Source organism: Bufo bufo, chromosome 7 (genome assembly GCF_905171765.1).
Source record: "Bufo bufo chromosome 7, aBufBuf1.1, whole genome shotgun sequence".
Lineage (NCBI taxonomy): Eukaryota > Metazoa > Chordata > Amphibia > Anura > Bufonidae > Bufo > Bufo bufo.
This window is the reverse complement of record NC_053395.1, coordinates 104,965,803-104,990,925: the sequence shown is the minus strand read 5'-3', so window position 1 is coordinate 104,990,925 and position 25,123 is coordinate 104,965,803. Positions and strand designations below refer to the sequence as shown.

Here is a 25,123-nt window from a genome sequence, read left to right as displayed (position 1 = left end):
GTCTTTACCACTGCCCTAGGCTGTTTTACAGGCTAGGGCAGCGCTAAAGACCACCCTTTAGTGCCGGTGATGTCACCAGGCTCATTGCTAGGTGAAAAACTACACCTAACATACTGTGAGAAAGCCCGGTACGTCACCAGATATTAAGAAAAAGCCCTTGCCCTGTATGAAAAGTCCGATACTCCATTTAGAAGGGCTGGAGGGGAGTTCTGAACCCAGACAACCCCTTTAAAAGAGATATATATATATATATATATATATACACACACACACAGGGTGGGCCATTTATATGGATACACCTTAATAAAATGGGAATGCTTGGTGATATTAACTTCCTGTTTGTGGCACATTAGTATATGAGAGGGGGGAAACTTTTCAAGATGGGTGGTGACCATGGCGGCCATTTTGAAGTCGGCCATTTTGAATCCAACTTTTGATTTTTCATTAGGAAGAGGATCATGTGACACTCAAACTTATTGGGAATTTCACAAGAAAAACAATGGTGTGCTTGGTTTTAACGTAACTTTATTCTTTCATGAGTTATTTACAAGTTTAAGACCACTTATAAAATGTGTTCAATGTGCTGCCCATTGTGTTGGATTGTCAATGCAACCCTCTTCTCCCACTCTTCACACACTGATAGCAACACCGCAGGAGAAATGCTAGCACAGGCTTCCAGTATCCGTAGTTTCAGGTGCTGCACATCGCGTATCTTCACAGCATAGACAATTGCCTTCAGATGACCCCAAAGATAAAAGTCTAAGGGGGTCAGATCGGGAGACCTTGGGGGCCATTCAACTGGCCCACGATGACCAATCCACTTTCCAGGAAACTTTTCATCTAGAAATGCTCGGACCTGACACCCATAATGTGGTGGTGCACCATCTTGCTGGAAAAACTCAGGGAACGTGCCAGCTTCAGTGCATAAAGAGGGAAACACATCATCATGTAGCAATTTAGCATATCCAGTGGCCTTGAGGTTTCCATTGATGAAGAATGGCCTCACTATCTTTGTACCCCATATACCACACCATACCATCAATTTTTTTGTTCCAACAATCTTGGAGGGATCTATCCAATGTGGTGTGGGTTAGTGTCAGACCAATAGTGGTGGTTTTGTTTGTTAACTTCACCATTCACATAAAAGTTTGCCTCATCACTGAACAAAATCTTCTGCGTAAACTGAGGGTCCTGTTCCAATTTTTGTTTTGCCCATTCTGAAAATTCAGTGCGCCGATCCGGGTCATCCTCGTTGAGATGCTGCAGTAGCTGGAGTTTGTAAGGGTGCCATTTGTGAGTAGCTAATATCCGCCGAAGGGATGTTCGACTAATGCCACTCTCCAGTGACATGCGGCGAGTGCTACGCTGTGGGCTCTTGCTGAATGAAGCTAGGACAGCCACTGATGTTTCTTCATTAGAGACAGATTTAATGCGTCCACATTTTGGCAAATCCAACACCGAACCAGTTTCACGAAACTTAGCAAGCAGTTTGCTAACTGTAGCATGGGAGATGGGTGGTCTCCTAGGGTGTCTTGCATTGAAATCTGCTGCAATGACCCGGTTACTGCGTTCACCAGACATCAACACAATTTCTATCAGCTCCTCACGTGTTAACCTCGGCGACATGTCAATGGCTGTAAACAAAGAGAAACTTGTAAATAACTCATGAAAGAATAAAGTTACGTTAAAACCAAGCACACCATTGTTTTTTGTGTGAAATTCCCAATAAGTTTGATGTGTCACATGACCCTCTTCCTATTGAAAAAACAAAAGTTGGATTCAAAATGGCCACCATGGTCACCACCCATCTTGAAAAGTTTCCCCCCCTCACATATAGTAATGTGCCACAAACAGGAAGTTAATATCACCAACCATTCCCATTTTATTAAGGTGTATCCATATAAATGGCCCACCCTGTAGTATATATAAATATAAATAATACATTTGCAAAGAGAATTTTTCTTACCATTTTGTAATATCTCTACCCAGGTAAAGGTGATGGCTCCTTCTTTGCTGCTTTCACTAAACCTCAATAAAAATGTTCCTGGCTGCTTCTCTTTCAGCAGTGCACGTTCTCTTTCCTTACTAATGAAGCCCGCAATACATCTATTAAGATAAAGTAGTTTATGTTATTATCAATTGGTTTTAGACACAAAAATTATATGCAAGAATACAATATTCATAGAATTTGGGCATAGGTAGTGTGACTAAAACACATAAATCGGTATGGTTGAAATAAGACAAATGACCTTGCTTATCTAGTGAAAAGATCACTGGTTTTGGAATTGGAAAAAAAAAACTAAATAAAAAATAAAAAGACAACATTTAATAAAAAAACCTTTAACATAAATAATTTATGGAGAACCAGTCATGTTGTACAGTCGTGGCCAAAAGTTTTGAGAATTACATAAATATTGGAAATTGGAAAACTTGCTGCTTAACCACTTCAGCCCCCAGTGCTTAAACACCCTGAAAGACCAGGCCACTTTTTACACTTCTGACCTACACTACTTTCACCGTTTATTGCTCGGTCATGCAACTTACCACCCAAATGAATTTTACCTCCTTTTCTTCTCACTAATAGAGCTTTCATTTGGTGGTATTTCATTGCTGCTGACATTTTTACTTTTTTTGTTATTAATCGAAATTTAACGATTTTTTTGCAAAAAAATGACATTTTTCACTTTCAGTTGTAAAATTTTGCAAAAAAAACGACATCCATATAGAAATTTTGCTCTAAATTTATAGTTCTACATGTCTTTGATAAAAAAAAATGTTTGGGTAAAAAAAAAATGGTTTGGGTAAAAGTTATAGCGTTTACAAACTATGGTACAAAAATGTGAATTTCCGCTTTTTGAAGCAGCTCTGACTTTCTGAGCACCTGTCATGTTTCCTGAGGTTCTACAATGCCCAGACAGTACAAACACCCCACAAATGACCCCATTTCTGAAAGTACACACCCTAAGGTATTCGCTGATGGGCATAGTGAGTTCATAGAACTTTTTATTTTTTGTCACAAGTTAGCGGAAAATTATGATTTTTTTTTTTTTTTTTCTTACAAAGTCTCATATTCCACTAACTTGTGACAAAAAATAAAAAGTTCTATGAACTCACTATGCCCATCAGCGAATACCTTGGGGTCTCTTCTTTCCAAAATGGGGTCACTTGTGGGGTAGTTATACTGCCCTGGCATTCTAGGGGCCCAAATGTGTGGTAAGGAGTTTGAAATCAAATTCTGTAAAAAATGACCAGTGAAATCCGAAAGGTGCTCTTTGGAATATGGGCCCCTTTGCCCACCTAGGCTGCAAAAAAGTGTCACACATCTGGTATCTCCGTACTCAGGAGAAGGTGGGGAATGTGTTTTGGGGTGTCATTTTATATATACCCATGCTGGGTGAGAGAAATATCTTGGCAAAAGACAACTTTTCCCATTTTTTTATACAAAGTTGTCATTTGACCAAGATATTTATCTCACCCAGCATGGGTATATGTAAAAAGACACCCCAAAACACATTCCTCAACTTCTCCTGAGTACGGGGATACCAGATGTGTGACACTTTTTTGCAGCCTAGGTGGGCAAAGGGGCCCATATTCCAAAGAGCACCTTTCGGATTTCACTCCTCATTTTTTCCTGAATTTGATTTCAAACTCCTTACCACACATTTGGGCCCCTAGAATACCAGGGCAGTATAACTACCCCACAAGTGACCCCATTTTGGAAAGAAGACACCCCAAGGTATTCCGTGAGGGGCATGGCGAGTTCCTAGAATTTTTTATTTTTTGTCACAAGTTAGTGGAAAATGATGATTTTTTTTTTTATTTTTTTTTTCATACAAAGTCTCATATTCCACAAACTTGTGACAAAAAATAAAAACTTCCATGAACTCACTATGCCCATCAGCGAATACCTTAGGGTCTCTTCTTTCCAAAATGGGGTCACTTGTGGGGTAGTTATACTGCCCTGGCATTCTAGGGGCCCAAATGTGTGGTAAGTAGGTAAATGACCTGTGAAATCCGAAAGGTGCTCTTTGGAATGTGGGCCCCTTTGCCCACCTAGGCTGCAAAAAAGTGTCACACATCTGGTATCTCTGTATTCAGGAGAAGTTGATGAATGTGTTTTGGGGTGTCTTTTTACATATACCCATGCTGGGTGAGATAAATATCTTGGTCAAATGCCAACTTTGTATAAAAAAATGGGAAAAGTTGTCTTTTGCCAAGATATTTCTCTCACCCAGCATGGGTATATGTAAAATGACACCCCAAAACACATTCCCCAACTTCTCCCGATTACGGAGATACCAGATGTGTGACACTTTTTTGCAGCCTAGGTGGGCAAAGGGGCCCATATTCAAAAGAGCACCTTTCGGATTTCACAGGTCATTTTTTACAGAATTTGATTTCAAACTCCTTACCACACATTTGGGCCCCTAGAATGCCAGGGCAGTATAACTACCCCACAAGTGACCCCATTTTGGAAAGAAGAGACCCCAAGGTATTCGCTGATGGGCATAGTGAGTTCATGGAACTTTTTATTTTTTGTCACAAGTTAGTGGAATATGAGACTTTGTATGAAAAAAAAAAAAAAAAAAAAAATCATCATTTTCCACTAACTTGTGACAAAAAATAAAAAATTCTAGGAACTCGCCATGCCCCTCACGGAATACCTTGGGGTGTCTTCTTTCCAAAATGGGGTCACTTGTGGGGTAGTTATACTGCCCTGGCATTTTCCAGGGGCCCTAATGTGTGGTAAGTAGGTAAATGACCTGTGAAATCCTAAAGGTGCTCTTTGGAATATGGGCCCCTTTGCCCACCTAGGCTGCAAAAAAGTGTCACACATGTGGTATCGCCGTATTCAGGAGAAGTTGGGGAATGTGTTTTGGGGTGTCATTTTACATATACCCATGCTGGGTGAGAGAAATATCTTGGCAAAAGACAACTTTTCCCATTTTTTTATACAAAGTTGGCATTTGACCAAGATATTTCTCTCACCCAGCATGGGTATATGTAAAATGACACCCCAAAACACATTCCCCAACTTCTCCTGAGTACGGCGATACCAGATGTGTGACACTTTTTTGCAGCCTAGATGCGCAAAGGTGCCCAAATTCCTTTTAGGAGGGCATTTTTAGACATTTGGATACCAGACTTCTTCTCACGCTTTGGGGCCCCTAGAATGCCAGAGCAGTATAAATACCCCACATGTGACCCCATTTTGGAAAGAAGACACCCCAAGGTATTCAATGAGGGGCATGGCGAGTTCATAGAAATTTTTTTTTTTTGGCACAAGTTAGCGGAAATTGATATTTTTAATTTTTTTCTCACAAAGTCTCCCGTTCCGCTAACTTGGGACAAAAATTTCAATCTTTCATGGACTCAATATGCCCCTCACGGAATACCTGGGGGTGTCTTCTTTCCGAAATGGGGTCACATGTGGGGTATTTATACTGCCCTGGCATTCTAGGGGCCCTAAAGCGTGAGAAGAAGTCTGGAATATAAATGTCTAAAAAATTTTACGCATTTGGATTCCGTGAGGGGTAGGGTGAGTTCATGTGAGATTTTATTTTTTGACACAAGTTAGTGGAATATGAGACTTTGTAAGAAAAAAAAAAAAAAATTCTGCTAACTTGGGCCAAATAAATATCTGAATGGAGCCTTACAGAGGGGTGATCAATGACAGGGGGGTGATCAATGACAGGGGGGTGATCAATGACAGGGGGGTTGATCAATGACAGGGGGGTTGATCAATGACAGGGGGGTTGATCAGGGAGTCTATATGGGGTGATCACCACAGTCATTGATCACGCCCCTGTAAGGCTTCATTCAGACGTCCGGATGCGTTTTGCGGATCCGATCCATCTATCAGTGCATCCGTAAAAATCATGCGGACATCTGAATGGAGCTTTACAGGGGGGTAATCAATGACAGGGGGGTGATCAGGGAGTCTATATGGGGTGATCACCACAGTCATTGATCACTCCCCTGTAAGGCTTCATTCAGACGTCCGGATGCGTTTTGCGGATCCGATCCATCTATCAGTGGATCCGTAAAAATCATGCGGACATCTGAATGGAGCTTTACAGGGGGGTGATCAATGACAGGGGGGTGATCAGGGAGTCTATATGGGGTGATCACCACAGTCATTGATCATGCCCCTGTAAGGCTTCATTCAGACGTCCGGATGCGTTTTGCGGATCCGATCCATCTATCAGTGCATCCGTAAAAATCATGCGGACATCTGAATGGAGCTTTACAGGGGGGTAATCAATGACAGGGGGGTGATCAGGGAGTCTATATGGGGTGATCACCACAGTCATTGATCACTCCCCTGTAAGGCTTCATTCAGACGTCCGGATGCGTTTTGCGGATCCGATCCATCTATCAGTGGATCCGTAAAAATCATGCGGACATCTGAATGGAGCTTTACAGGGGGGTGATCAATGACAGGGGGGTGATCAGGGAGTCTATATGGGGTGATCACCACAGTCATTGATCATGCCCCTGTAAGGCTTCATTCAGACGTCCGGATGCGTTTTGCGGATCGGATCCATCTATCAGTGCATCCGTAAAAATCATGCGGACATCTGAATGGAGCTTTACAGGGGGGTGATCAGGGAGTCTATATGGGGTGATCACCACAGTCATTGATCACGCCCCTGTAAGGCTTCATTCAGACGTCCGGATGCGTTTTGCGGATCGGATCCATCTATCAGTGCATCCGTAAAAATCATGCGGACATCTGAATGGAGCTTTACAGGGGGGTGATCAGGGAGTCTATATGGGGTGATCACCACAGTCATTGATCATGCCCCTGTAAGGCTTCATTCAGACGTCCGGATGCGTTTTGCGGATCGGATCCATCTATCAGTGCATCCGTAAAAATCATGCGGACATCTGAATGGAGCTTTACAGGGGGGTGATCAGGGAGTCTATATGGGGTGATCACCACAGTCATTGATCACGCCCCTGTAAGGCTTCATTCAGACGTCCGGATGCGTTTTGCGGATCCGATCTATCTATCAGTGGATCCGTAAAAATCATGCGGACGTCTGAATGGAGCTTTACAGGGGGTTGATCAATGACAGGGGTGTAATCAATGACAGGGGGGGTGATCAGGGAGTCTATATGGGGTGATAACCACAGTCATTGATCACGCCCCTGTAAGGCTTCATTCAGACGTCCGGATGCGTTTTGCGGATCCGATCCATCTATCAGTGGATCCGTAAAAATCATGCGGACATCTGAATGGAGCTTTACAGGGGGGTAATCAATGACAGGGGGGTGATCAATGACAGGGGGGTGATCAGGGAGTCTATATGGGGTGATCAGGGGTGATCAGGGGCTAATAAGGGGTTAATAAGTGACGGGGGGGGGGGGGTGTAGTGTAGTGTAGTGGTGCTTGGTGCTACTTTACTGAGCTACCTGTGTCCTCTGGTGGTCGATCCAAACAAAGGGGACCACCAGAGGACCAGGTAGCAGGTATATTAGACGCTGTTATCAAAACAGCGTCTAATATACCTGTTAGGGGTTAAAAAAAACACATCTCCAGCCTGCCAGCGAACGATCGCCGCTGGCAGGCTGGAGATCAACTCTCTTACCTTCCGTTCCTGTGAGCGCGTGCGCCTGTGTGCGCGCGTTCACAGGAAATCTCGCCCATCGCGAGATGACGCATATATGCGTGACTCTGCGCAGGGCTGCCACCTCCGGAACGCGATCCTGCGTTAGGCGGTCCGGAGGTGGTTAAAGGGTTTCTGTCACCCCGCAAAACTCATTTTTTTTTTTTTGGATAGTTAGATTCCTCCTAGTGCGATATAGCCGAATATAATGCTCTTACTTACTTTCATGCGGCCGATTCTTTATAAAACGAACTTTTATAATATGTAAATGAGGGCTCTACCAGCAAGTAGGGCGTCTACTTGCTGGTAGCTGCTGCAGAAATCCGCCCCCTCGCCGTGTTGATTGACAGGGCCAGCCGGGATCTCCTCCTCCGGCCGGCCCTGTCAGTAATTCAAAAATCGCGCGCCTCGCGTCATTCGGCGCAGGCGCTCTGAGATGAGGAGGCTCGTATCCTCAGCACTCCCTCAGTGCGCCTGCGCCAATGACGTCTTCTCTTTCGGTGATGTCATCGGCGCAGGCGCACTGAGGAGACGAGCCTCCTCATCTCAGAGTGCCTGCGCCGAATGACGCGAGGCGCGCGATTTTTGAATTACTGACAGGGCCGGCCGGAGGAGGAGATCCCGGCTGGCCCTGTCAATCAACACGGCGAGGGGGCGGATTTCTGCAGCAGCTACCAGCAAGTAGACGCCCTACTTGCTGGTAGAGCCCTCATTTACATATTATAAAAGTTCGTTTTATAAAGAATCGGCCGCATGAAAGTAAGTAAGAGCATTATATTCTGCTATATCGCACTAGGAGGAATCTAACTATCCAAAAAAAAAAAAATGAGTTTTGCGGGGTGACAGAAACCCTTTAAGTTTTTATAATAGCAATTTGCATGTACTCCAGAATGTTATGAAGATTGATCAGATGAATTGCATAGTCCTTCTTTGCCATGAAAATTAACTTAATCCCTAAAAAAAACTTTCCACTGCATTTCATTGCTGTCATTAAAGGACCTGCTGAGATCATTTCAGTAATCGTCTTGTTAACTCAGGTGAGAATGTTGACGAGCACAAAACTGGAGATCATTATGTCAGGCTGATTGGGTTAAAATGGCAGACTTGACATGTTAAAAGGAGGTTTCAAAGAAGAAGACCGGCACTTCGCAGATGTAGATCACAATGTAGATTTATTCAGTCACATATTCAAGTGGCATAGTGACGCGTTTCAGCACAAGTGTGCTTTCATCAGACTGCCATGAAACATCTTACACTCCAGCTATTTATACATAAATGAGACACTAAGGAACTGACATCATCAGAGGAGCTCCGCCTCCCTCATTAACTAAAAATTTGCTTATCAAATAATCGCAATGAAAAATTCGCATTAGAAAATTCGCAAAAAAAATTTGCATAAAAAAAAATTTCGCATAAAAAAATTCGCAAAAACATATCCACTCTATACTGGCGAAGATTTTCAGTCCAATAGTCTATTTTGGCAGTGATTAATCACGCTGAAGAAAAAAAGAAATATATTTATCTAATTGCATAAAGCCGAATGCCTTATAGGAAGCAGGACACATTGTACTCACGATTGAGGCCCCTGGGCTCCATTGTCTGAAGACAATGGATCCAGTAAGCCTCTCTTTTCAATAACAATTTATTTCTATCACCCCCTCGACGGGGTAATGATACACCTTCAATGATCTGATACCTCAACTGCGAGATATTATGTTTTTTATCATGAAAATGAAGGGGTATTGGAAGTAATAAATTCTGTTTGCGGATAGTAGATTTGTGTTTACTTAGTCTGTCCTTCATTCTCATCGAGGTTTCCCCCACATATAATAATCCACATGGACATTTAAGAATGTAAACCACAAATCTACTAACACAGGTGAACGTGCCCCTTATTGGAATATTTTCACCTGAGTGAGGGTGGGAAAAACATGAACCCTTTATGACGCTGGAACAATTGACACAATTTAAACAAGGAAAAGTGCCCCGTCTAGGTGTAGATAAAAAACTCTGTCCTCTTTCTATTTTATTACTTCCCACATCTGCCCGGACTATTTTATCCCTAATATTTTCTGCCCGTTTATAGCATATCATGGGTGGCCTCTGGAACTCTCCTATCCGTGGATAGGACTTGGATAATATGTGCCAATGTTGATTAACAATAGTCCTCAGGCGCTGGGACCAGGGATGGTATTTAATCACTAAGGGGATCCTTGTTTCTTTCTTAGTTCTATCCGGTGGTGTAGTCTCAGCTTTATTACGCTGTATTTTCAATAGATCAGAGGGGTAGCCTCGCTCTCTAAATTTATTGGTCATATCGTCTAATCTTATTTGGCACATATCCCTATCACTGACGATCCGTCTAACCCTCTGGTATTGTGAATATGGGATAGATTCCTTGATGGTTGCTGGGTGACTACTTGAAAAGGACAGCAAACTGTTCCTATCAGTTGATTTCACAAATAAATCCGTCTGTATCTTACCTTCTTTGTCCCTAGTCACCCAGGTATCCAAAAAGGAAATTTTATCAGAACTATGGTGTACAGTGAATTTAAGTTCATCCCAGATGGAATTTAAATACGTGGTAAATTCCGTAAGGGATCGGACGTCGCCTCGCCATACGCAAAAAATATCGTCGATGAATCGACGCCAAAATATACGATGTTGATGATATAGAGGGCTAGAGTAAACAAATTGACACTCAAAAGAAGCCATATATGTATTTGCGTATGGCGGCGCGACGTTCGATCCCATCGCGGTCCCACGGCACTGCTGATAAAAAGAATCTTGAAACAAAAAATAATTTTGCTCAAGGACTATTTTCAAAAGTTCCAGAAAAAATTCCTTTTCTGCCTTTTTGTATGTGCTTGTGCCTAAGAGACCCGCGACTGCATTGATTCCTTTTTCATGAATAATAGATGTATAAAGACTGCACACGTCTAAAGTGATGAATATGCAGCCTTCATCCACCTGGAGAGAGCTAATTTCAGATAGAAAGTGGCCAGTATCTCGGATATACGATGGTGCTAGTTTAGTTAGAGGGGTTAATACCCTCTCCAAAAAAATAGCTGGATTAGAAAGTATGGAGTCAGTGGACGCCACTATCGGGCGACCTGGTGGATTAATTAGTGACTTATGCACTTTTGGTAGAGTGTAAAACACCGGGGTAATCGGATGTTGATTTATAAGAAAGTCCCCCAATTTGGCGTCCACCACTTTATTCTCTTTGGCTTTATCTATCACTCGCTGTAAAATTTCTTTGATATGGTAGACTGGATCACTATTTAGTATTTTATAAGTACTACTATCCTGTAATTGTTGTAAAATTTCACTAACGTAATATTCTTTGTCTAAGATAACGATGGCCCCCCCCCTTATCTGCTAGTAGATTTGTGGTTTACATTCTTAAATGTCCATGTGGATTATTATATGTGGGGGAAACCTCGATGAGAATGAAGGACAGACTAAGTAAACACAAATCTACTATCTGCAAACAGAATTTATTACTTCCAATACCCCTTCATTTTCATAATAAAAAACATAATATCTCGCAGTTGAGGTATCAGATCATTGAAGGTGTATCATTACCCCGTCGAGGGGGTGATAGAAATAAATTGTTATTGAAAAGAGAGGCTTACTGGATCCATCGTCTTCAGACAATGGAGCCCAGGGGCCTCAATCGTGAGTACAATGTGTCCTGCTTCCTATAAGGCATTCGGCTTTATGCAATTAGATAAATATATTTCTTTTTTTCTTCAGCGTGATTAATCACTGCCAAAATGGACTATTGGACTGAAAATCTTCGCCAGTATAGAGTGGATATGTTTTTGCGAATTTTTTTATGCGAATTTTCTAATGCGAATTTTTCATTGCGATTATTTGATATGCGAATTTTTAGTTAATGAGGGAGGCGGAGCTCTTCTGATGATGTCAGTTCCTTAGTGTCTCATTTATGTATAAATAGCTGGAGTGTAAGATGTTTCATGGCAGTCTGATGAAAGCACACTTGTGCTGAAACGCGTCACTATGCCACTTGAATATGTGACTGAATAAATCTACATTGTGATCTACATCTGCGAAGTGCCGGTCTTCTTCTTTGAAACGTTTGTCTGGACGCCATTCCACGGACACGTGCACCGCGAATTCAAGAAGGTAGTGCCGCCCTGTCTTCACTAGAATGTTAAAAGGAGGGTGATGCTTGAAATCATTGTTCTTCCATTGTTAACCATGGTGACCTGCAAAGAAACGCGTGCAGCCATCATTGCGTTGCATAAAAATGGCTTCACAGGCAAGGATATTGTGGCTACTAAGATTGCACCTCAATAAACAATTTATAGGATCATCAAGAACTTCAATTCTTGTTAAGAAGGCTTCAGGGCGTCCAAGAAAGTCCAGCAAGCGCCAGGATTGTCTCCTAAAGGGGATTCAGCTGCGGGATCGGAGTGCCACCAGTGCAGAGCTTGCTCAGGAATGGCAGCAGGCAGGTGTGAGCGCCTCTGCATGCACAGTGAGGCGAAGACTTTTGGAAGATGGCCTGGTGTCAAGAAGGGCAGCAAAGAAGCCACTTCTCTCCAAAAAAAACCATCAGGGACAGATTGATCTTCCGCAGAAAGTTTGGTGAATGCACTGCTGAGGACTGGGGCAAAGTCATATTCTCCGATGAAGCCTCTTTCCGATTGTTTGGGGCATCTGGAAAAAGGCTTGTCCGGAGAAGAAAATGTGAGCGCTACCATCAGTCCTGTGTCATGCCAACTGTAAAGCATCCTGAGACCATTCATGTGTGGGGTTGCTTCTCATCCAAGGGAGTGGGCTCACTCACAATTTTGCCCAAAAACACAGCCATAAATAAAGAATGGTACCAAAACACCCTCCAACAGCAACTTCTTCCAACAATCCAACAACAGTTTGGTGAAGAACAATGCATTTTCCAGCACGATGGAGCACCGTGCCATAAGGCAAAAGTGATAACTAAGTGGCTCGGGGACCAAAACGTTGACATTTTGGGTCCATGGCCTGGAAACTCCCCAGATCTTAATCCCATTGAGAACTTGTGGTCAATCCTCAAGAGGCGGGTGGACAAACAAAAACCCACTAATTCTGACAAACTCCAAGAAGTGATTATGAAAGAATGGTTTGCTATCAGTCAGGAATTGGCCCAGAAGTTGAGAGCATGCCCAGTCGAATTGCAGAGGTCCTGAAAAAGAAGGGCCAACACTGCAAATACTGACTCTTTGCATAAATGTCATGTAATTGTCGATAAAAGCCTTTGAAACGTATGAAGTGCGTGTAATTATATTTCACTACATCACAGAAACAACTGAAACAAAGATCTAAAAGCAGTTTAGCAGCAAACTTTGTGAAAACTAATATTTGTGTCATTCTCAAAATTTTGGCCACGACTGTACATGCTAATGTAATAGCCCATTATCATGTTATTAAGAGATGCTTAGTAGATTACAGTTTTTGTGGGAAAACATTTAGTATAATTTATTATAACTTTTAACTTGGAATTCCTACTCATTTTATGCTTTTGAGTTCTGTGGGTAGTTCTAATCAGTGATTCCCTTCACTGGGAAGCTGCCAAACATTCAGTGAGGGGTTGTCTCACTTCAGCAAATATTGTATCATTTATCATGTAAATAAATTTTATACAAAGCACATACTTATGTATTGCTATTATCCATATTGCTTTCTTTGCTGGCTGGATTCATTTTTATATCACATTATACGCTGCTCGTTTCCATGGTTATGGCCACTCAGCAATCCAGCAGTGGTAGCCGTGCTTGCTCACTATAGGAAAAAGCAGTACCCTATGTGCACTCCCACTGTCCGAGCAGAGGTTGGCACTTTTTCCTACAGTGCGCAAGCGCGACCACCACTGATTGATTGTAGAGTGGTTGTAACCATGGAAACGAGCAGTGTATGATGTGATGGAAAAATGAATCTAGCCAGCAAAGGAAGCAATATGGATAATAATACATTAGTAAGTTCCTTGTTTTAACTTTCTCTACAAAACAACTGCTATTTGCTGAAGTGAGATGGCCCTTTAATTAATTACCTCACAGGTGTGGGTCTCTCATATAGAAAAGAACCTTGGAGAAATATACCTTCCTCCACAACATATCCTGCATTGGTATCACAATATCAAAACTCACCCATCATTCCACAGACAAAGCAGATGTTTTTTAATTAGCTCTAAGATGCCCTCAATCCAAAGCCAGAAAGGAAAGTTCTTGTCATTTAAATTTTCCTAAAGACAAACAGATGAAATAAATTAAAGTGCTCTTTTGCACCATAAGTAATGTTTTCCAAACTACTTCAAGAGATTGTGCTGGATTACAAGGACATATAGGGTCATTTATCAAACTGGTGTAAAGCAGAACTGGTTTAGCTGCCCATAGTAACCAATCAGATTCCACATTTCATTTTGAAAAGCTCCTATGGAAAATGAAAGGTGGAATCTGATTGGTTGCTATGGCCAACTAAGCCAGTTCTACTTTACATCAGTTTGATAAATTACCCCAATAGTCACCATCTTCCAGAAAAGGCCAAATCTGTCCACATGTTTTCTCTGGTATTGCAGCTCAACTCATTTGAAGTGAATGGGGCTAAGCTGCAATGCCACATACAACCTGTGGACATGGGTGGTACTGTTATTGAAAGATGGAAGCCATGACTTGACAACCTCTTTAAAGGCTTACAGATAAAGTGCTTTCTATATGACACAATAGGGTAGCTACAAAATCACTGTACTTCAGGAAGACTAGTTTTATCAGCTAAGAATTGACCTTAAGGGATTATCCATCTTTGGGGCCTTTACTCCTCATATGTCTGCATTTGGTTTGATGGCCACTTCTGTCAATCACTGGCCGCAGCAGTGGCATGCTGCCCTTGTGTCACTTAATCCACTGACATTAAGCAAGGGAGAGGTGTCACAGCTGCGGGCAGTGATTGACTGCATGGTCATAAAATAGGTGTGTGTGGCAGCAGCAAGGGACCAAAAGAGCTGGAACTCAGCAGGGGAGTAGGTAAGTATGCTTTCCTACAGAATTGCCACATCTGGCATAGCCTGACAACATGGGTGTCCTGCGGGAGCCCTTTCACTATAATTGGGTCCATCAGGTTCCATGGATGTTGGCAATGGATTCAATATGAGTGTTATGGTGGTTGCAATTGGTACCAGGCACGACATCACAGGGGGCTCATAATAAAGTTGTTCCCCATTCTCTGACTTCCCTAACTTCCTGCTTGCACCCTGAGTGTGGATAGTGTCACTAGATAGAGTGCTGTGTCTCCTTATCACAACAGCCACCTGGTAAGTGAAAAAGCTAGGCTTCACTGTCTGACTTCCTCCTCCATACGCTGGGACCCACCATTTGACCACCTTCCCAGTGGGAACATAGTCTAAGTTTTACCACCCTGTGCCCTACATTTCTGCGGGTGCTTTGTAGTGGCAACCCAGTCACCTGATGTGGATGTTATAAGGGGAGTTGTGGTAAGGGAGACTCTATTCAAGATTTGGTATGGCCTAGGCCTGTAACCATGAAAAGAAGGCATCTACATCTAGGGAAAAAAATACCTTTCTATATGTTTGTTATGCTACGCTAATCTGTCCTTCAAAAAAAAAAAAGTACAGAAACGCAAACAATGTCAAAAGTATGCATTGTTGAACTATGCCTGCCCAATTATAGTCTGCAGCAAAAACTAGATATGAATAGCCCCTACTTCTGACCTCTGTATTCATCCAACCTTACCAATTATGTAACTATGGGGCTCAGTACCAACATATTAGTTATGCCCCTTAATGTTAGCCTTCTTTTTTGAACTTTTATAGGGTAATTTATCAAAATGGTGTAAAGTAGAACTGGCTTAGATGCCCATAGCAACCAATTAGATTCCTCCTTTCATTTTCCAAAGGAGCAGTAAAAAATAAAAGGTGGAATCTGATTGGATGCTATGAGCAGTTTGATATATGACCCTATTAGTTTTTATTGGATTTTGACAATAAATTACATCTATAACAAATTGAAGTGACTGTCATTGTCGTTTGCGATATGCAAAATAATGAATTATCCTTCATTGATTATGGAGGACAACATAGTAATTCGTACTGTAGAGTAAATAAATTAAAAAAAATAAGCCAAAAGGAAACAAAATTGATAAATAAACAAACTCCTAGGTGATAAGAACAATTGGTAACAAGTGTAATAAGATGGCAGAGGGAAGGGGATGGGCCGGCAGGCCTATCTCATTCATCACTTTCTACGCCTGTTTTAGGCATAGAAAATGGTCTAAATGTAAGACAGCAAGGAAGCTGTCTAACATTTAGAACTGGCGCTGGATGCGCCAAAGTTATGGAGAGGCCTGCGCCTCTTCATAACTTTGGCAGAACCACCGTCAGCTATGGGCCTTTATTAAGACTGGCATCTAAAACGCTGGTCCTAAAGGGTTTCTGTCACCAGAAATACCAAAATTATAGTGGCTGACATTAGCGATGTGCTAATGTCAGCTGAACCTAACTAGGCTATTCCTAGTTTTATCCATGCCCCATTTACTCCATAAATGTAACTTTTATAATATGCAAATTAGCCTCTAGGAGCAGGGTAGGCGTTGCTCCTCCATTCTCCCACCTCTGTCACCTCCCTCCAAGTCTTGATTGACAGAGCTAGGCAGCGTTCACATCCTCCTGCTGGCCCTGAATGCATGGTAAATCTCGCACCTGCGTCGTGCAGTGTTCGGCGCAGGCATAGTGAAGGAAGGACACACACTGGCTGCCGACTTCCTTACTGCGCTGAATACTTAACAGCACGGCGCGAGATTTAACATGCACTCACGGCCGGCAGGAGGATGCGAATGCTGCCTGGCCCTGCCAATCAAGACTTGGAGGGAGGTGACAGAGGTGGGAGAACGGCACCTCTAGTTGCAGGAGCAATGCCCCTAGCTCCTAGAGGCTAATTTGCATATTATAAAAGTTACATTTATGGAGTAACCGGGGCATGGATAAAACTAGGAATAGCCTACGGTTTTTCTCCGCAAATAAGACATCCCCCGAAAATAAGACCTACCTTTAGTTTTGCCTATCGCTGTAATATAAGGCATCCCCCCGAAAATAAGGCCTCCCCGATAATAAAGCATCCCCCGAAAATAAGGCCTCCCCGATAATAAAGCATCCCCCGAAAATAAGGCCTCCCCGATTATAAAGCATCGGCCGAAAATAAGGCCTCCCCGATTATAAAGCATCGGCCGAACATACCGTAATGCCTCCCCGATTATAAAGCATCGACCGAACATACCGTAATGCCTCCTTGATTATAAAGCATCCGCCGAACATAATGACTCCCCGATTATAAAGCATCGGCCGGACATAATGCCTCCCCGATTATAAAGCAAGCCACCCCAGAATCTAAGGAGCTCACTGATTGGCCGCCGCCAGGACAAGCTGCCGCCTTCTTCCGCCCGCTGCTCGCTCTGCCCTGATGGAGTCTCACAACTTGGCTGGCACAGACACACAGGGGATGGGGTGACAGGTAGGGGGGGGGAATATCTGATGGAAGGTGTGGGATGTCTGGTGAAGATGGGGGGGGGAGACTAAAAACGGTAATTAAAATGACACAGGGTGATCAGAGGGGGGAATCAAAATGACACAGGGTGATCAGGGTGGGGAGGGGGATCATTTAAAATGACACAGGTTGATCAGAGGGGGGAATCAAAATGGCACAGGGTGATCAGAGAAGGGAATCAAAATGACACAGGGGTATCAGGGTGGGAGGGGGATCATTTAAAATGACACAGGGGGATCAGGGGGGGGGGGAATCAAAATGACACAGGAGGATCAGAAGGGGGTACTAAAATGCTATAGTAATCCCCCCCTCTGATTCTCCTGTACCATTTTGATTCCCCCTTCTGATCCCCCTGTGTCATTTTAAGTGATCCCCCTCCCCACCCTGATACCCCTGTGTCATTTTGATTCCCTTCTCTGATCACCCTGTGCCATTTTAAGTGATCCCCCTCCCCACCCTGATTTCCTTTTTTTTTGTTCAACAATAAATGTGTACCGTATTTTTCTACATGGAAAAATAAGACATCCCCTGAAAATAAGACCTAGCGAATCTTTGGGAGCAAAAATTAATATAAGACACTGTCTTATTTTCGGGGAAACAGGGTAGTTAGGTTCAGCGGACATTAGCACATCGCTAATGTCAGCCAGTTTAATTTTGGTATTTCTGATTACAGAAACCCTTTAATAAATGTGACCCTTTGTTTTTATTTAGAAGTAATACATGTACTTCATTTGACCGTAAACCTGGCTAGCTTATGCGAGGCAGATGCAATGATTTTTCCGATAAATAATTATTATTGATAAAGCCTATTATTTCCACTAAAGGATGTGGATCTGGTTATTTCCGGTAAGTAGTGATTTTGGTTTGTAAAGCAATGATTATATGAGATACTACAGTTCTGCATATATTAGAGAAATAATCCAAATCCATGTGTAGTAGAGGCCTGGGTAGGTGTTAGGGATATTGGATATTTATATAATTGTGGTAGAAGATTATTGATCGAGTCCCAGAGTGGCTTAATTTTAATACATCCCCACCAGATAATATAGTAACATAGTTTATAAGGCTGAAAAAAGACATCTGTCCATCTAGTTCAGCCTGTTATCCTGCAAGTTGATTCAGAGGAAGGCAAACCACTGTAGGGGAAAAAATTCTCGACTCTAATCGGGCAATCAGAATAACTCCCTGGATCAACAACCCATCTCTAGCAGCTATAGCCTGTAATATTATTACACTCCAGAAATACACCCAGGCCCCACTTGAACTCTTTTAGTGAACTCACCATCACCACCTCCTCAGGCAGAGAGTTCCATAGTCTCATTGCTCTTACCATACAGAATCCTCTTCTATGAAGAATCATGAACCGTCTCCATCTCTGCTATGTCTGATTTGCTCACAGGAGCCCAGAACTGTACACAGTACTCCATGTGTGGTCTGACTAGTGATTTGTAAAGTCGCAGGACAATATTCTCATCACGGGCATATATGCCCGATTTGATGCAACCCATTATCATATTGGCCTTAGCAGCAGCTGCCTAACAAGGGTTTCTACAGCTTAGTTTGCTATTTTTCCACTAAGTATGTACTGGTGACTTACATTATTCCTTCCCATGTGCATAACCTTACATTTGTCAGTGTTAAACCTCATCTGCCACTTCTCTGCCCAAGCCTCCAATCTATCCAGATCTATCTGTAGCAGTATACTGTCCTCTTCCGTGTTAATTACTTTACACAGTTTAGTGTCCTCTGCAAAAGTTGATATTTTACTGTGCAAGCCTTCTACAAGATCATTAATAAATATACAGGTATTGAAGAGAATAGGGCCCAATACTGACCCCTGTGGTACCCCACTAGTGACAGTGACCCAATCTGAGTGTGTACCATTAATAACCACCCTCTGTTTTCTATCACTGAGCCAGTTAGTTACCCACATACAGACATTTTCCCCTGAGTCCAAGCATTCTCATTTTATATACTAACCTTTTATGTGGCACAGTATCAAATGCTTCGGAGAAGTCCAGATATACGACATCCATTGATTTGCCGTGGTCAAGTCTAGAACTTACCTCCTCATGAAGCCATGCTGATATGGCGTTATTTGCTTATTTTCATTGAGGTAACATAGTACATAAGGCCGAAAAAAGACATTTGTCCATCCAGTTCGACTTGTCATCCTGCAAGTTGATCCAGAGGAAGACAAAAAAAAAAAAAAACCCTGTGAGGTAGAAGCCAATTTTCCTCACTTTAGGGGAATAATAAATTCCTTCCCGGCTCCAATCAGGCAATCAGAATAACTCCCTGGATCAACGACCCCTCTCTAGTAGCTATAGCCTGTAATATTATTACACTCCAGAAATACATCCAGGCCCCTCTTGAATTCCTTTATTTTACTCACCATCACCACCTCCTATGAGGTACTCCAAGATAGCATCTCTTAGAAAACCTTCAAAACAGTTTACACATGACAGATGTTAAACTTACAGGCCTATAGTTTCTGGGCTCTGTTTTTGGACCCTTTTTGAATATTGGTACCACATTTTCTATGCGCCAATCTTGTGAAACACTCTCTGTCAGTATAGAGTCCTTAAATATCAGAAATAAGGGTCTGGCTATGACATTACTTAAATCTCTTAGGATTCGGCGGTGTATGCCATCTGGTCCCAGGGATTTGTCTATTTCAATCTTTTTAAGATGCCGCTGTACTTCTTCCTGGTAAAGGGCAGACACCTTCAGATTTATACTTTTTACCATTTATATAATAGAAGAACATTTTAGGGTTTGTTTTACTCTCTTTGGCAATTAATCTCTCAGTCTTTAGTTTGGCTGCTTTTATTTGTCTTTTACACATTAAATGTGTTTCCCATATAGTTTTTCAATGCTTCCTCGCTACCCTCCTGTTTTAGTGATTTAAATGTTTTCTTTTTGTCATTTATTGCTTTCTTTACATTTCTATTTATCTACATAGTTTATTCTTGCTCCTTACCTTTTTATTCCCATAAGATATGTACCTCTCACAATGAGATTTTAGGATGCTTTTAAAAATATCCCATTTTGTGGCTGTATTTTTTATTTTTGAAGACTTTGTCCCAGTTAGTTAGGCCTATGGCCTCTCTTAGTTGGCTAAATTTTGCTTTTTGAAGTTTGGTATTTTTGTTCCTCCCTAAAGAAACTCTTTTGAATGACAATTGGAATGCTATTACTTTATGGTCACTATTTCCCAGGTGTCCCACAACTGTTGCACATCTGTTAATATTAAGTCCAGTATGGCCATCCCTCTATTCGGGTCCTGAACCAGTTGGGAAAGGTAATTGTCTTTGGTTATTGCCAAGAACCTGTTTTCTTTACGAGATATACAGGTTTTAGTTTCCCAGTCTATATCTGGGTAGTTGAAATCACCCATAATTACTACCTCATTATGATTTGACGCCTCGTCTATTTCTATCAGTAGTAGATTTTCTGTGGACTATAGTATATTAGGTGGTTTATAATAAACTCCTATTAGTATTTTTTTATTGTTTCTGCCTCCATGTATTTCTACCCAAAGTGACTCCACATGTTCATGTACCTCACTTACATCTTCCCGGAATGTGGACTTTATATAAAGGCAGACCTCTACCCCTCTCCGGTTTTGGCGATCCTTTCTAAACAGACTGTAACCCTGTACGTTAACTGCCCAGTCATAGCTATCTTTAATCTTTATTCTTTAATTTTTCTGTTAATTCTGTTTGTGACATAAACCCATTTTTAGTGGGGAGATACCCCTCATTTGCATCCGTGACATGGAAATACAATAGTTAATCTGTCTGTTAATTCTGTCGGTGACATAAACCTATTTTTGGTGAAAAGATACCCCTCATTTGCATCCATGACACGGAAAAACAATTGTTCATCTGTCAGCCAATTTTTTGGTTGAACGTAAAAAACTGAGATGAGCATCAAATAGGGGATGTGGCCGTAGTGCTGCTGGTGTTGGCTCCTGCTGCAGGGAGAGGACGTTGTCAATCTGTGGCAGCTATGCGCTCAAATGAAACGCCTTCATCGGGTGCACACAGGCAAAAGGACATTCTGCGTCATTTTGTAGGCCCGAATACTGCACTACGAATGGGGAGGCCAGAACAGGTAGAGGCGGTATTTGATTGGAGGGCTAACAGTTCCATCACATTGTCTCCCACCCGGTCTCCTGCTGAATGCACAGAGTTTGCACCGGCGGCCAACTGGCATCTGTCTTCCACCTCAACCCCTTACACATCAGCCAAGCAGTCTGAGCCCCAAGTCATGCAGCAGTCACTTATGCTTTTTGATGACTCTGTTGGTGTGATGTCATGGTGGGGAGTGGGGGAAACACCCCACCGAACACCGTGGAGAAAAAGGGGTTGACAACTAGCCCTAGACATCGAGGACAGGGAGCAGGTTACCTCATAATGCAACCCTAATCCTCGCCCTGACTCCTAGCCGTATGAGCAGACCCAGATGGTAGGAGGGCTCATACACAGGAACCTAGGGCCCTACTAACCCTAACGATCCCTGGAATAGAGACAGGGCTGAAACGACCTGTTCTTCCAAGACACGGATGAACAGGAGTCTCCACCAGCCTAGATGCGAGGAAAGGGAAAGACAGAGAACAGCCACTGGATTGGCAGGTAAGAGCCCAGAACAACAAGCACTTACCTGCCGCAGCAACAATGACGAGAACCCATGCATCTGTACTGGAACCCAAACACCAATCAGGACGCAGCACAGAACAACAAACAAGGAATCCAGCAAACCAGTAACTGCCTGGACCCCCATGCGGATAGGGTGAATGGCGGCTCCCGGCAAAGCTGCTCACTGACTTCTTGTTCCCGAAGGCACAGACAAACAGGGGGATGTCTAGCATCCATGGAGGACGACACACACCATAGACAGACCAGACATGGAACACCAACTAGACATACTACACTAACCCAAACATACCACACCAAACATAGATAAAGGATAGGTAGGGAAGGTGATATCGAGATGACATCGGGGAGACATCAATGTCAAACTAGGTGGCCCTCACACTGGACAGAAGGAATCACCAGCACAGGAGCATACCTCTAGTACATACCAAAGCTGGAGTACAACTAAACTCCTGCTACCAGCCACAGGCAATATAAGCACCTAGTGACCACACCCAGCCAGGTAGTTAACCCCACACACCCCAGACAGGAAAGAGAAACCAACCATAAAGGGGAAGAGCACAAACATTCCATGAGTAAGGATCGATACTATGTGATCCGAAACGCATAGATATGGACTGTATGTCGGTTTTTACTGCACTTTTTTTAAATAAAAGCTGTCACGTTTTTTGGAAGCTGGACTTCGTTTCTGCTTTGGATATTTACTTCCCGCCTGGTTCCCGGCGTTTTCCGTGCTTCCTATTTCATTACAGCCAGGTGAACGCAGCTACTCCTATTTTTTAAACCACTTCTATGCTTCAGACGATGATGGATAAGGATGTGGCACAGGAGGAAGAGGAACAGGGATTATTCCCATGGTTATCAGGCCAGTTGTCCACAGGTGGTTTGGAGGGTGTGTTCCTACACCAATAGCGGCCAGGTACACAACTGTCCAGCCAGGGCACCGTTTTGGATAATGAGGAGTAACCACGTTCACAGCAGGGTAGCACCCAAATCTGCTCATGGGCATCAATACACCTCCCACTGAGGACAGCTTGCCGTTGCCTCTGGGCAGCCTTGAACACATCAGCGACTACATTCTGCAGTTCCTGCGCAACGACCGCCGAGGTGCCCTCATTGTTATCAGAGCTGATTACTGGGTGGCTACCCTGCTGGATCCCCGAGTACAGATGAATACTGGCCGCACCCAGCCATTGTTATACTCCAATGCAGTTAGTACGTTCTCTTTGCAATTTCCCAATGTTTTGGGCCTATACAAACAAAAACAAAATGTTGACTACCTCCTCCGCCTCTTCCGACTACACCGCCAAGTCCACCTCCTCCTCCACTCAGACCTCCACCTCCTGGATCAAGATTATTATGTCTTATATTGGCAGTGTAGAAAAGTATACCGGCCGCACACAAAAAAATGGCTATAGGTCACACACAGAATTAACATACAAATAAAAAACTAAAAAAACTAAACAAAAACAGTGTTGGCTTCCTCCTCTTCCTCCATGTACACCGCCATATCTACAACCTTCTTAACTACCTGCTCCACTTGGTTTTCCGGCTCCTGGTTCATGAGTATTATTTTTTTATTAGTATTTTTTTAATGTTATTTTAAGTCATTTCCCTATACATGTTTATTTGCAGGGCAATTGTACTGCTCTTACCTCCATTTTGGATCCTTTTGCTGCCCTCTAGCCTTTTCTATGACTTTTTACAGCCATATTTCAGACCCAAAGTTCGGGTCCCCATTGCCTTCAATGGGATTCGGTGTTCAGAGTCAAGTTCGGGACCCGAACCTGAACCTGAACATCCACCGGTCCGCTCATCCCTAATGATAACTTATTTTATTATCGGATACAGTACTAAGTCTATCAGTTACAAAACATTTCTAGTTATAGTACTACAGTACATGTTTTGCTTTGTTTCTTTTGTGTTCCACTTTCTTACTTTTCTAGTTTCCAAAGGTACTTATTGAATTTTAAAACAATGAACGACGGCAACATACTCCAATTTTCTTACTTTTGTAAGAGGTAATGTTGTGCTACCATTTTCTAAGAGGTCTTCCTGTTGTGCTTTTTCCACCACTCTGCTGAATAGACTCAGTTCAATATTTGCCATTAGGAAGTCCCAGGATACCTCCTCAAAGAAGGATTAATGTACATGACCAATTATTAGATTTATATTTCCTCTGACTTCCTGCATGTATACTGATGATAGGGACCTTATATTGTGACCCCATTGGGAACAGCTTGGTGCTAAAGTCTGTAAAGAGCTGCGGAATATGTCAGCTATATAAGTGCATAAAATAAATAAAATAAATATTGTATATTCAAAAACAATTATATAAAAAACATACAATTTCTTTTAAAGTGAGCTAGGAAATAGTAGGCATATTTTGTGAGAAACAGCTGCACGCTCTTGTGTGAGCAATTGAATGTAATGACATGCTTTCCATGCACAATGAAGAAATATCCCATTCAGGTGAATGGGACAAGCAGTTGTAGTTACAATGCCCCACTACTATACGTTAGATAGTGTGCAGTTAAACAGTGAGGAGGATGCAGTACTCACACGAGTGCTACAGCCTCTTCAACCAGCTGATAGGCAGGAGTGCCAGGAGTCGGACCCTGAAATCTGATATTAATGATCTATTATGACTCCTGAGAATAGGTCACCAATGTATTAACACTGCACAAATGGGAAAGCAAATGGAAAGATACATGGGTTAATGTCACTATAAAGACTTGCAGGATATCTGTATTAATTCTAACAAGTATCTAATTAATACTTTGCATAAAGTTATGCATTTTTCAGATTTTAGATTGTTTGCGTTCTTTTTTCCATAAGTAAATCTGTTAATCCTTAATTGTGTAATTGGGGTGAAATTGCAGTCTGATATTACAGATTTTTGGGGTCTTTATGTTTTTATATAAATATATACAGTGGATATAAAAAGTCTACACACTCCTGTTAAAATGTCAGGTTTCTGTGATGTAAAAAAATTAGACAAAGATAAATCATTTCAGAACTTTTTCCACCTTTAATGTGACCTACAAACTGTACAACTCAGACTACTTTCACAATTGCGTTCGGAGTGGATCCGTCTGGTGTCTGCACAGACGGATCCGCTCCTATAATGCAAACGATGGGATCCGTTCAGAACGGATCCGTCTGCATTATAGTTCAGAAAAAATTTTAAGTCTGAAAGTTAGTCAGACGGATCCGTCCAGACTTTACATTGAAAGTCAATGGGGGACGGATCCGTTTGAAATTGCACCATATTGTGTCAACTTCAAAC

The 25,123-nt window shown here is 42.4% G+C and overlaps 1 protein-coding gene across 1 annotated transcript in view; it reads right to left on the bottom strand.

Moving 5' to 3' along the window:
* STAT1 (signal transducer and activator of transcription 1) overlaps window positions 1–25,123 on the bottom strand; it is a 1,318,258-nt gene that overhangs the window by 169,300 nt on the left and 1,123,835 nt on the right. The window contains exons 19-20 of the mRNA XM_040441848.1: window positions 13,769–13,863; window positions 1,967–2,106 (exon numbers count right to left, since the gene is read on the bottom strand). Coding sequence (XP_040297782.1) covers window positions 1,967–2,106; window positions 13,769–13,863 — 235 coding nt within the window. The remainder of the gene's footprint in view (window positions 1–1,966; window positions 2,107–13,768; window positions 13,864–25,123) is intronic.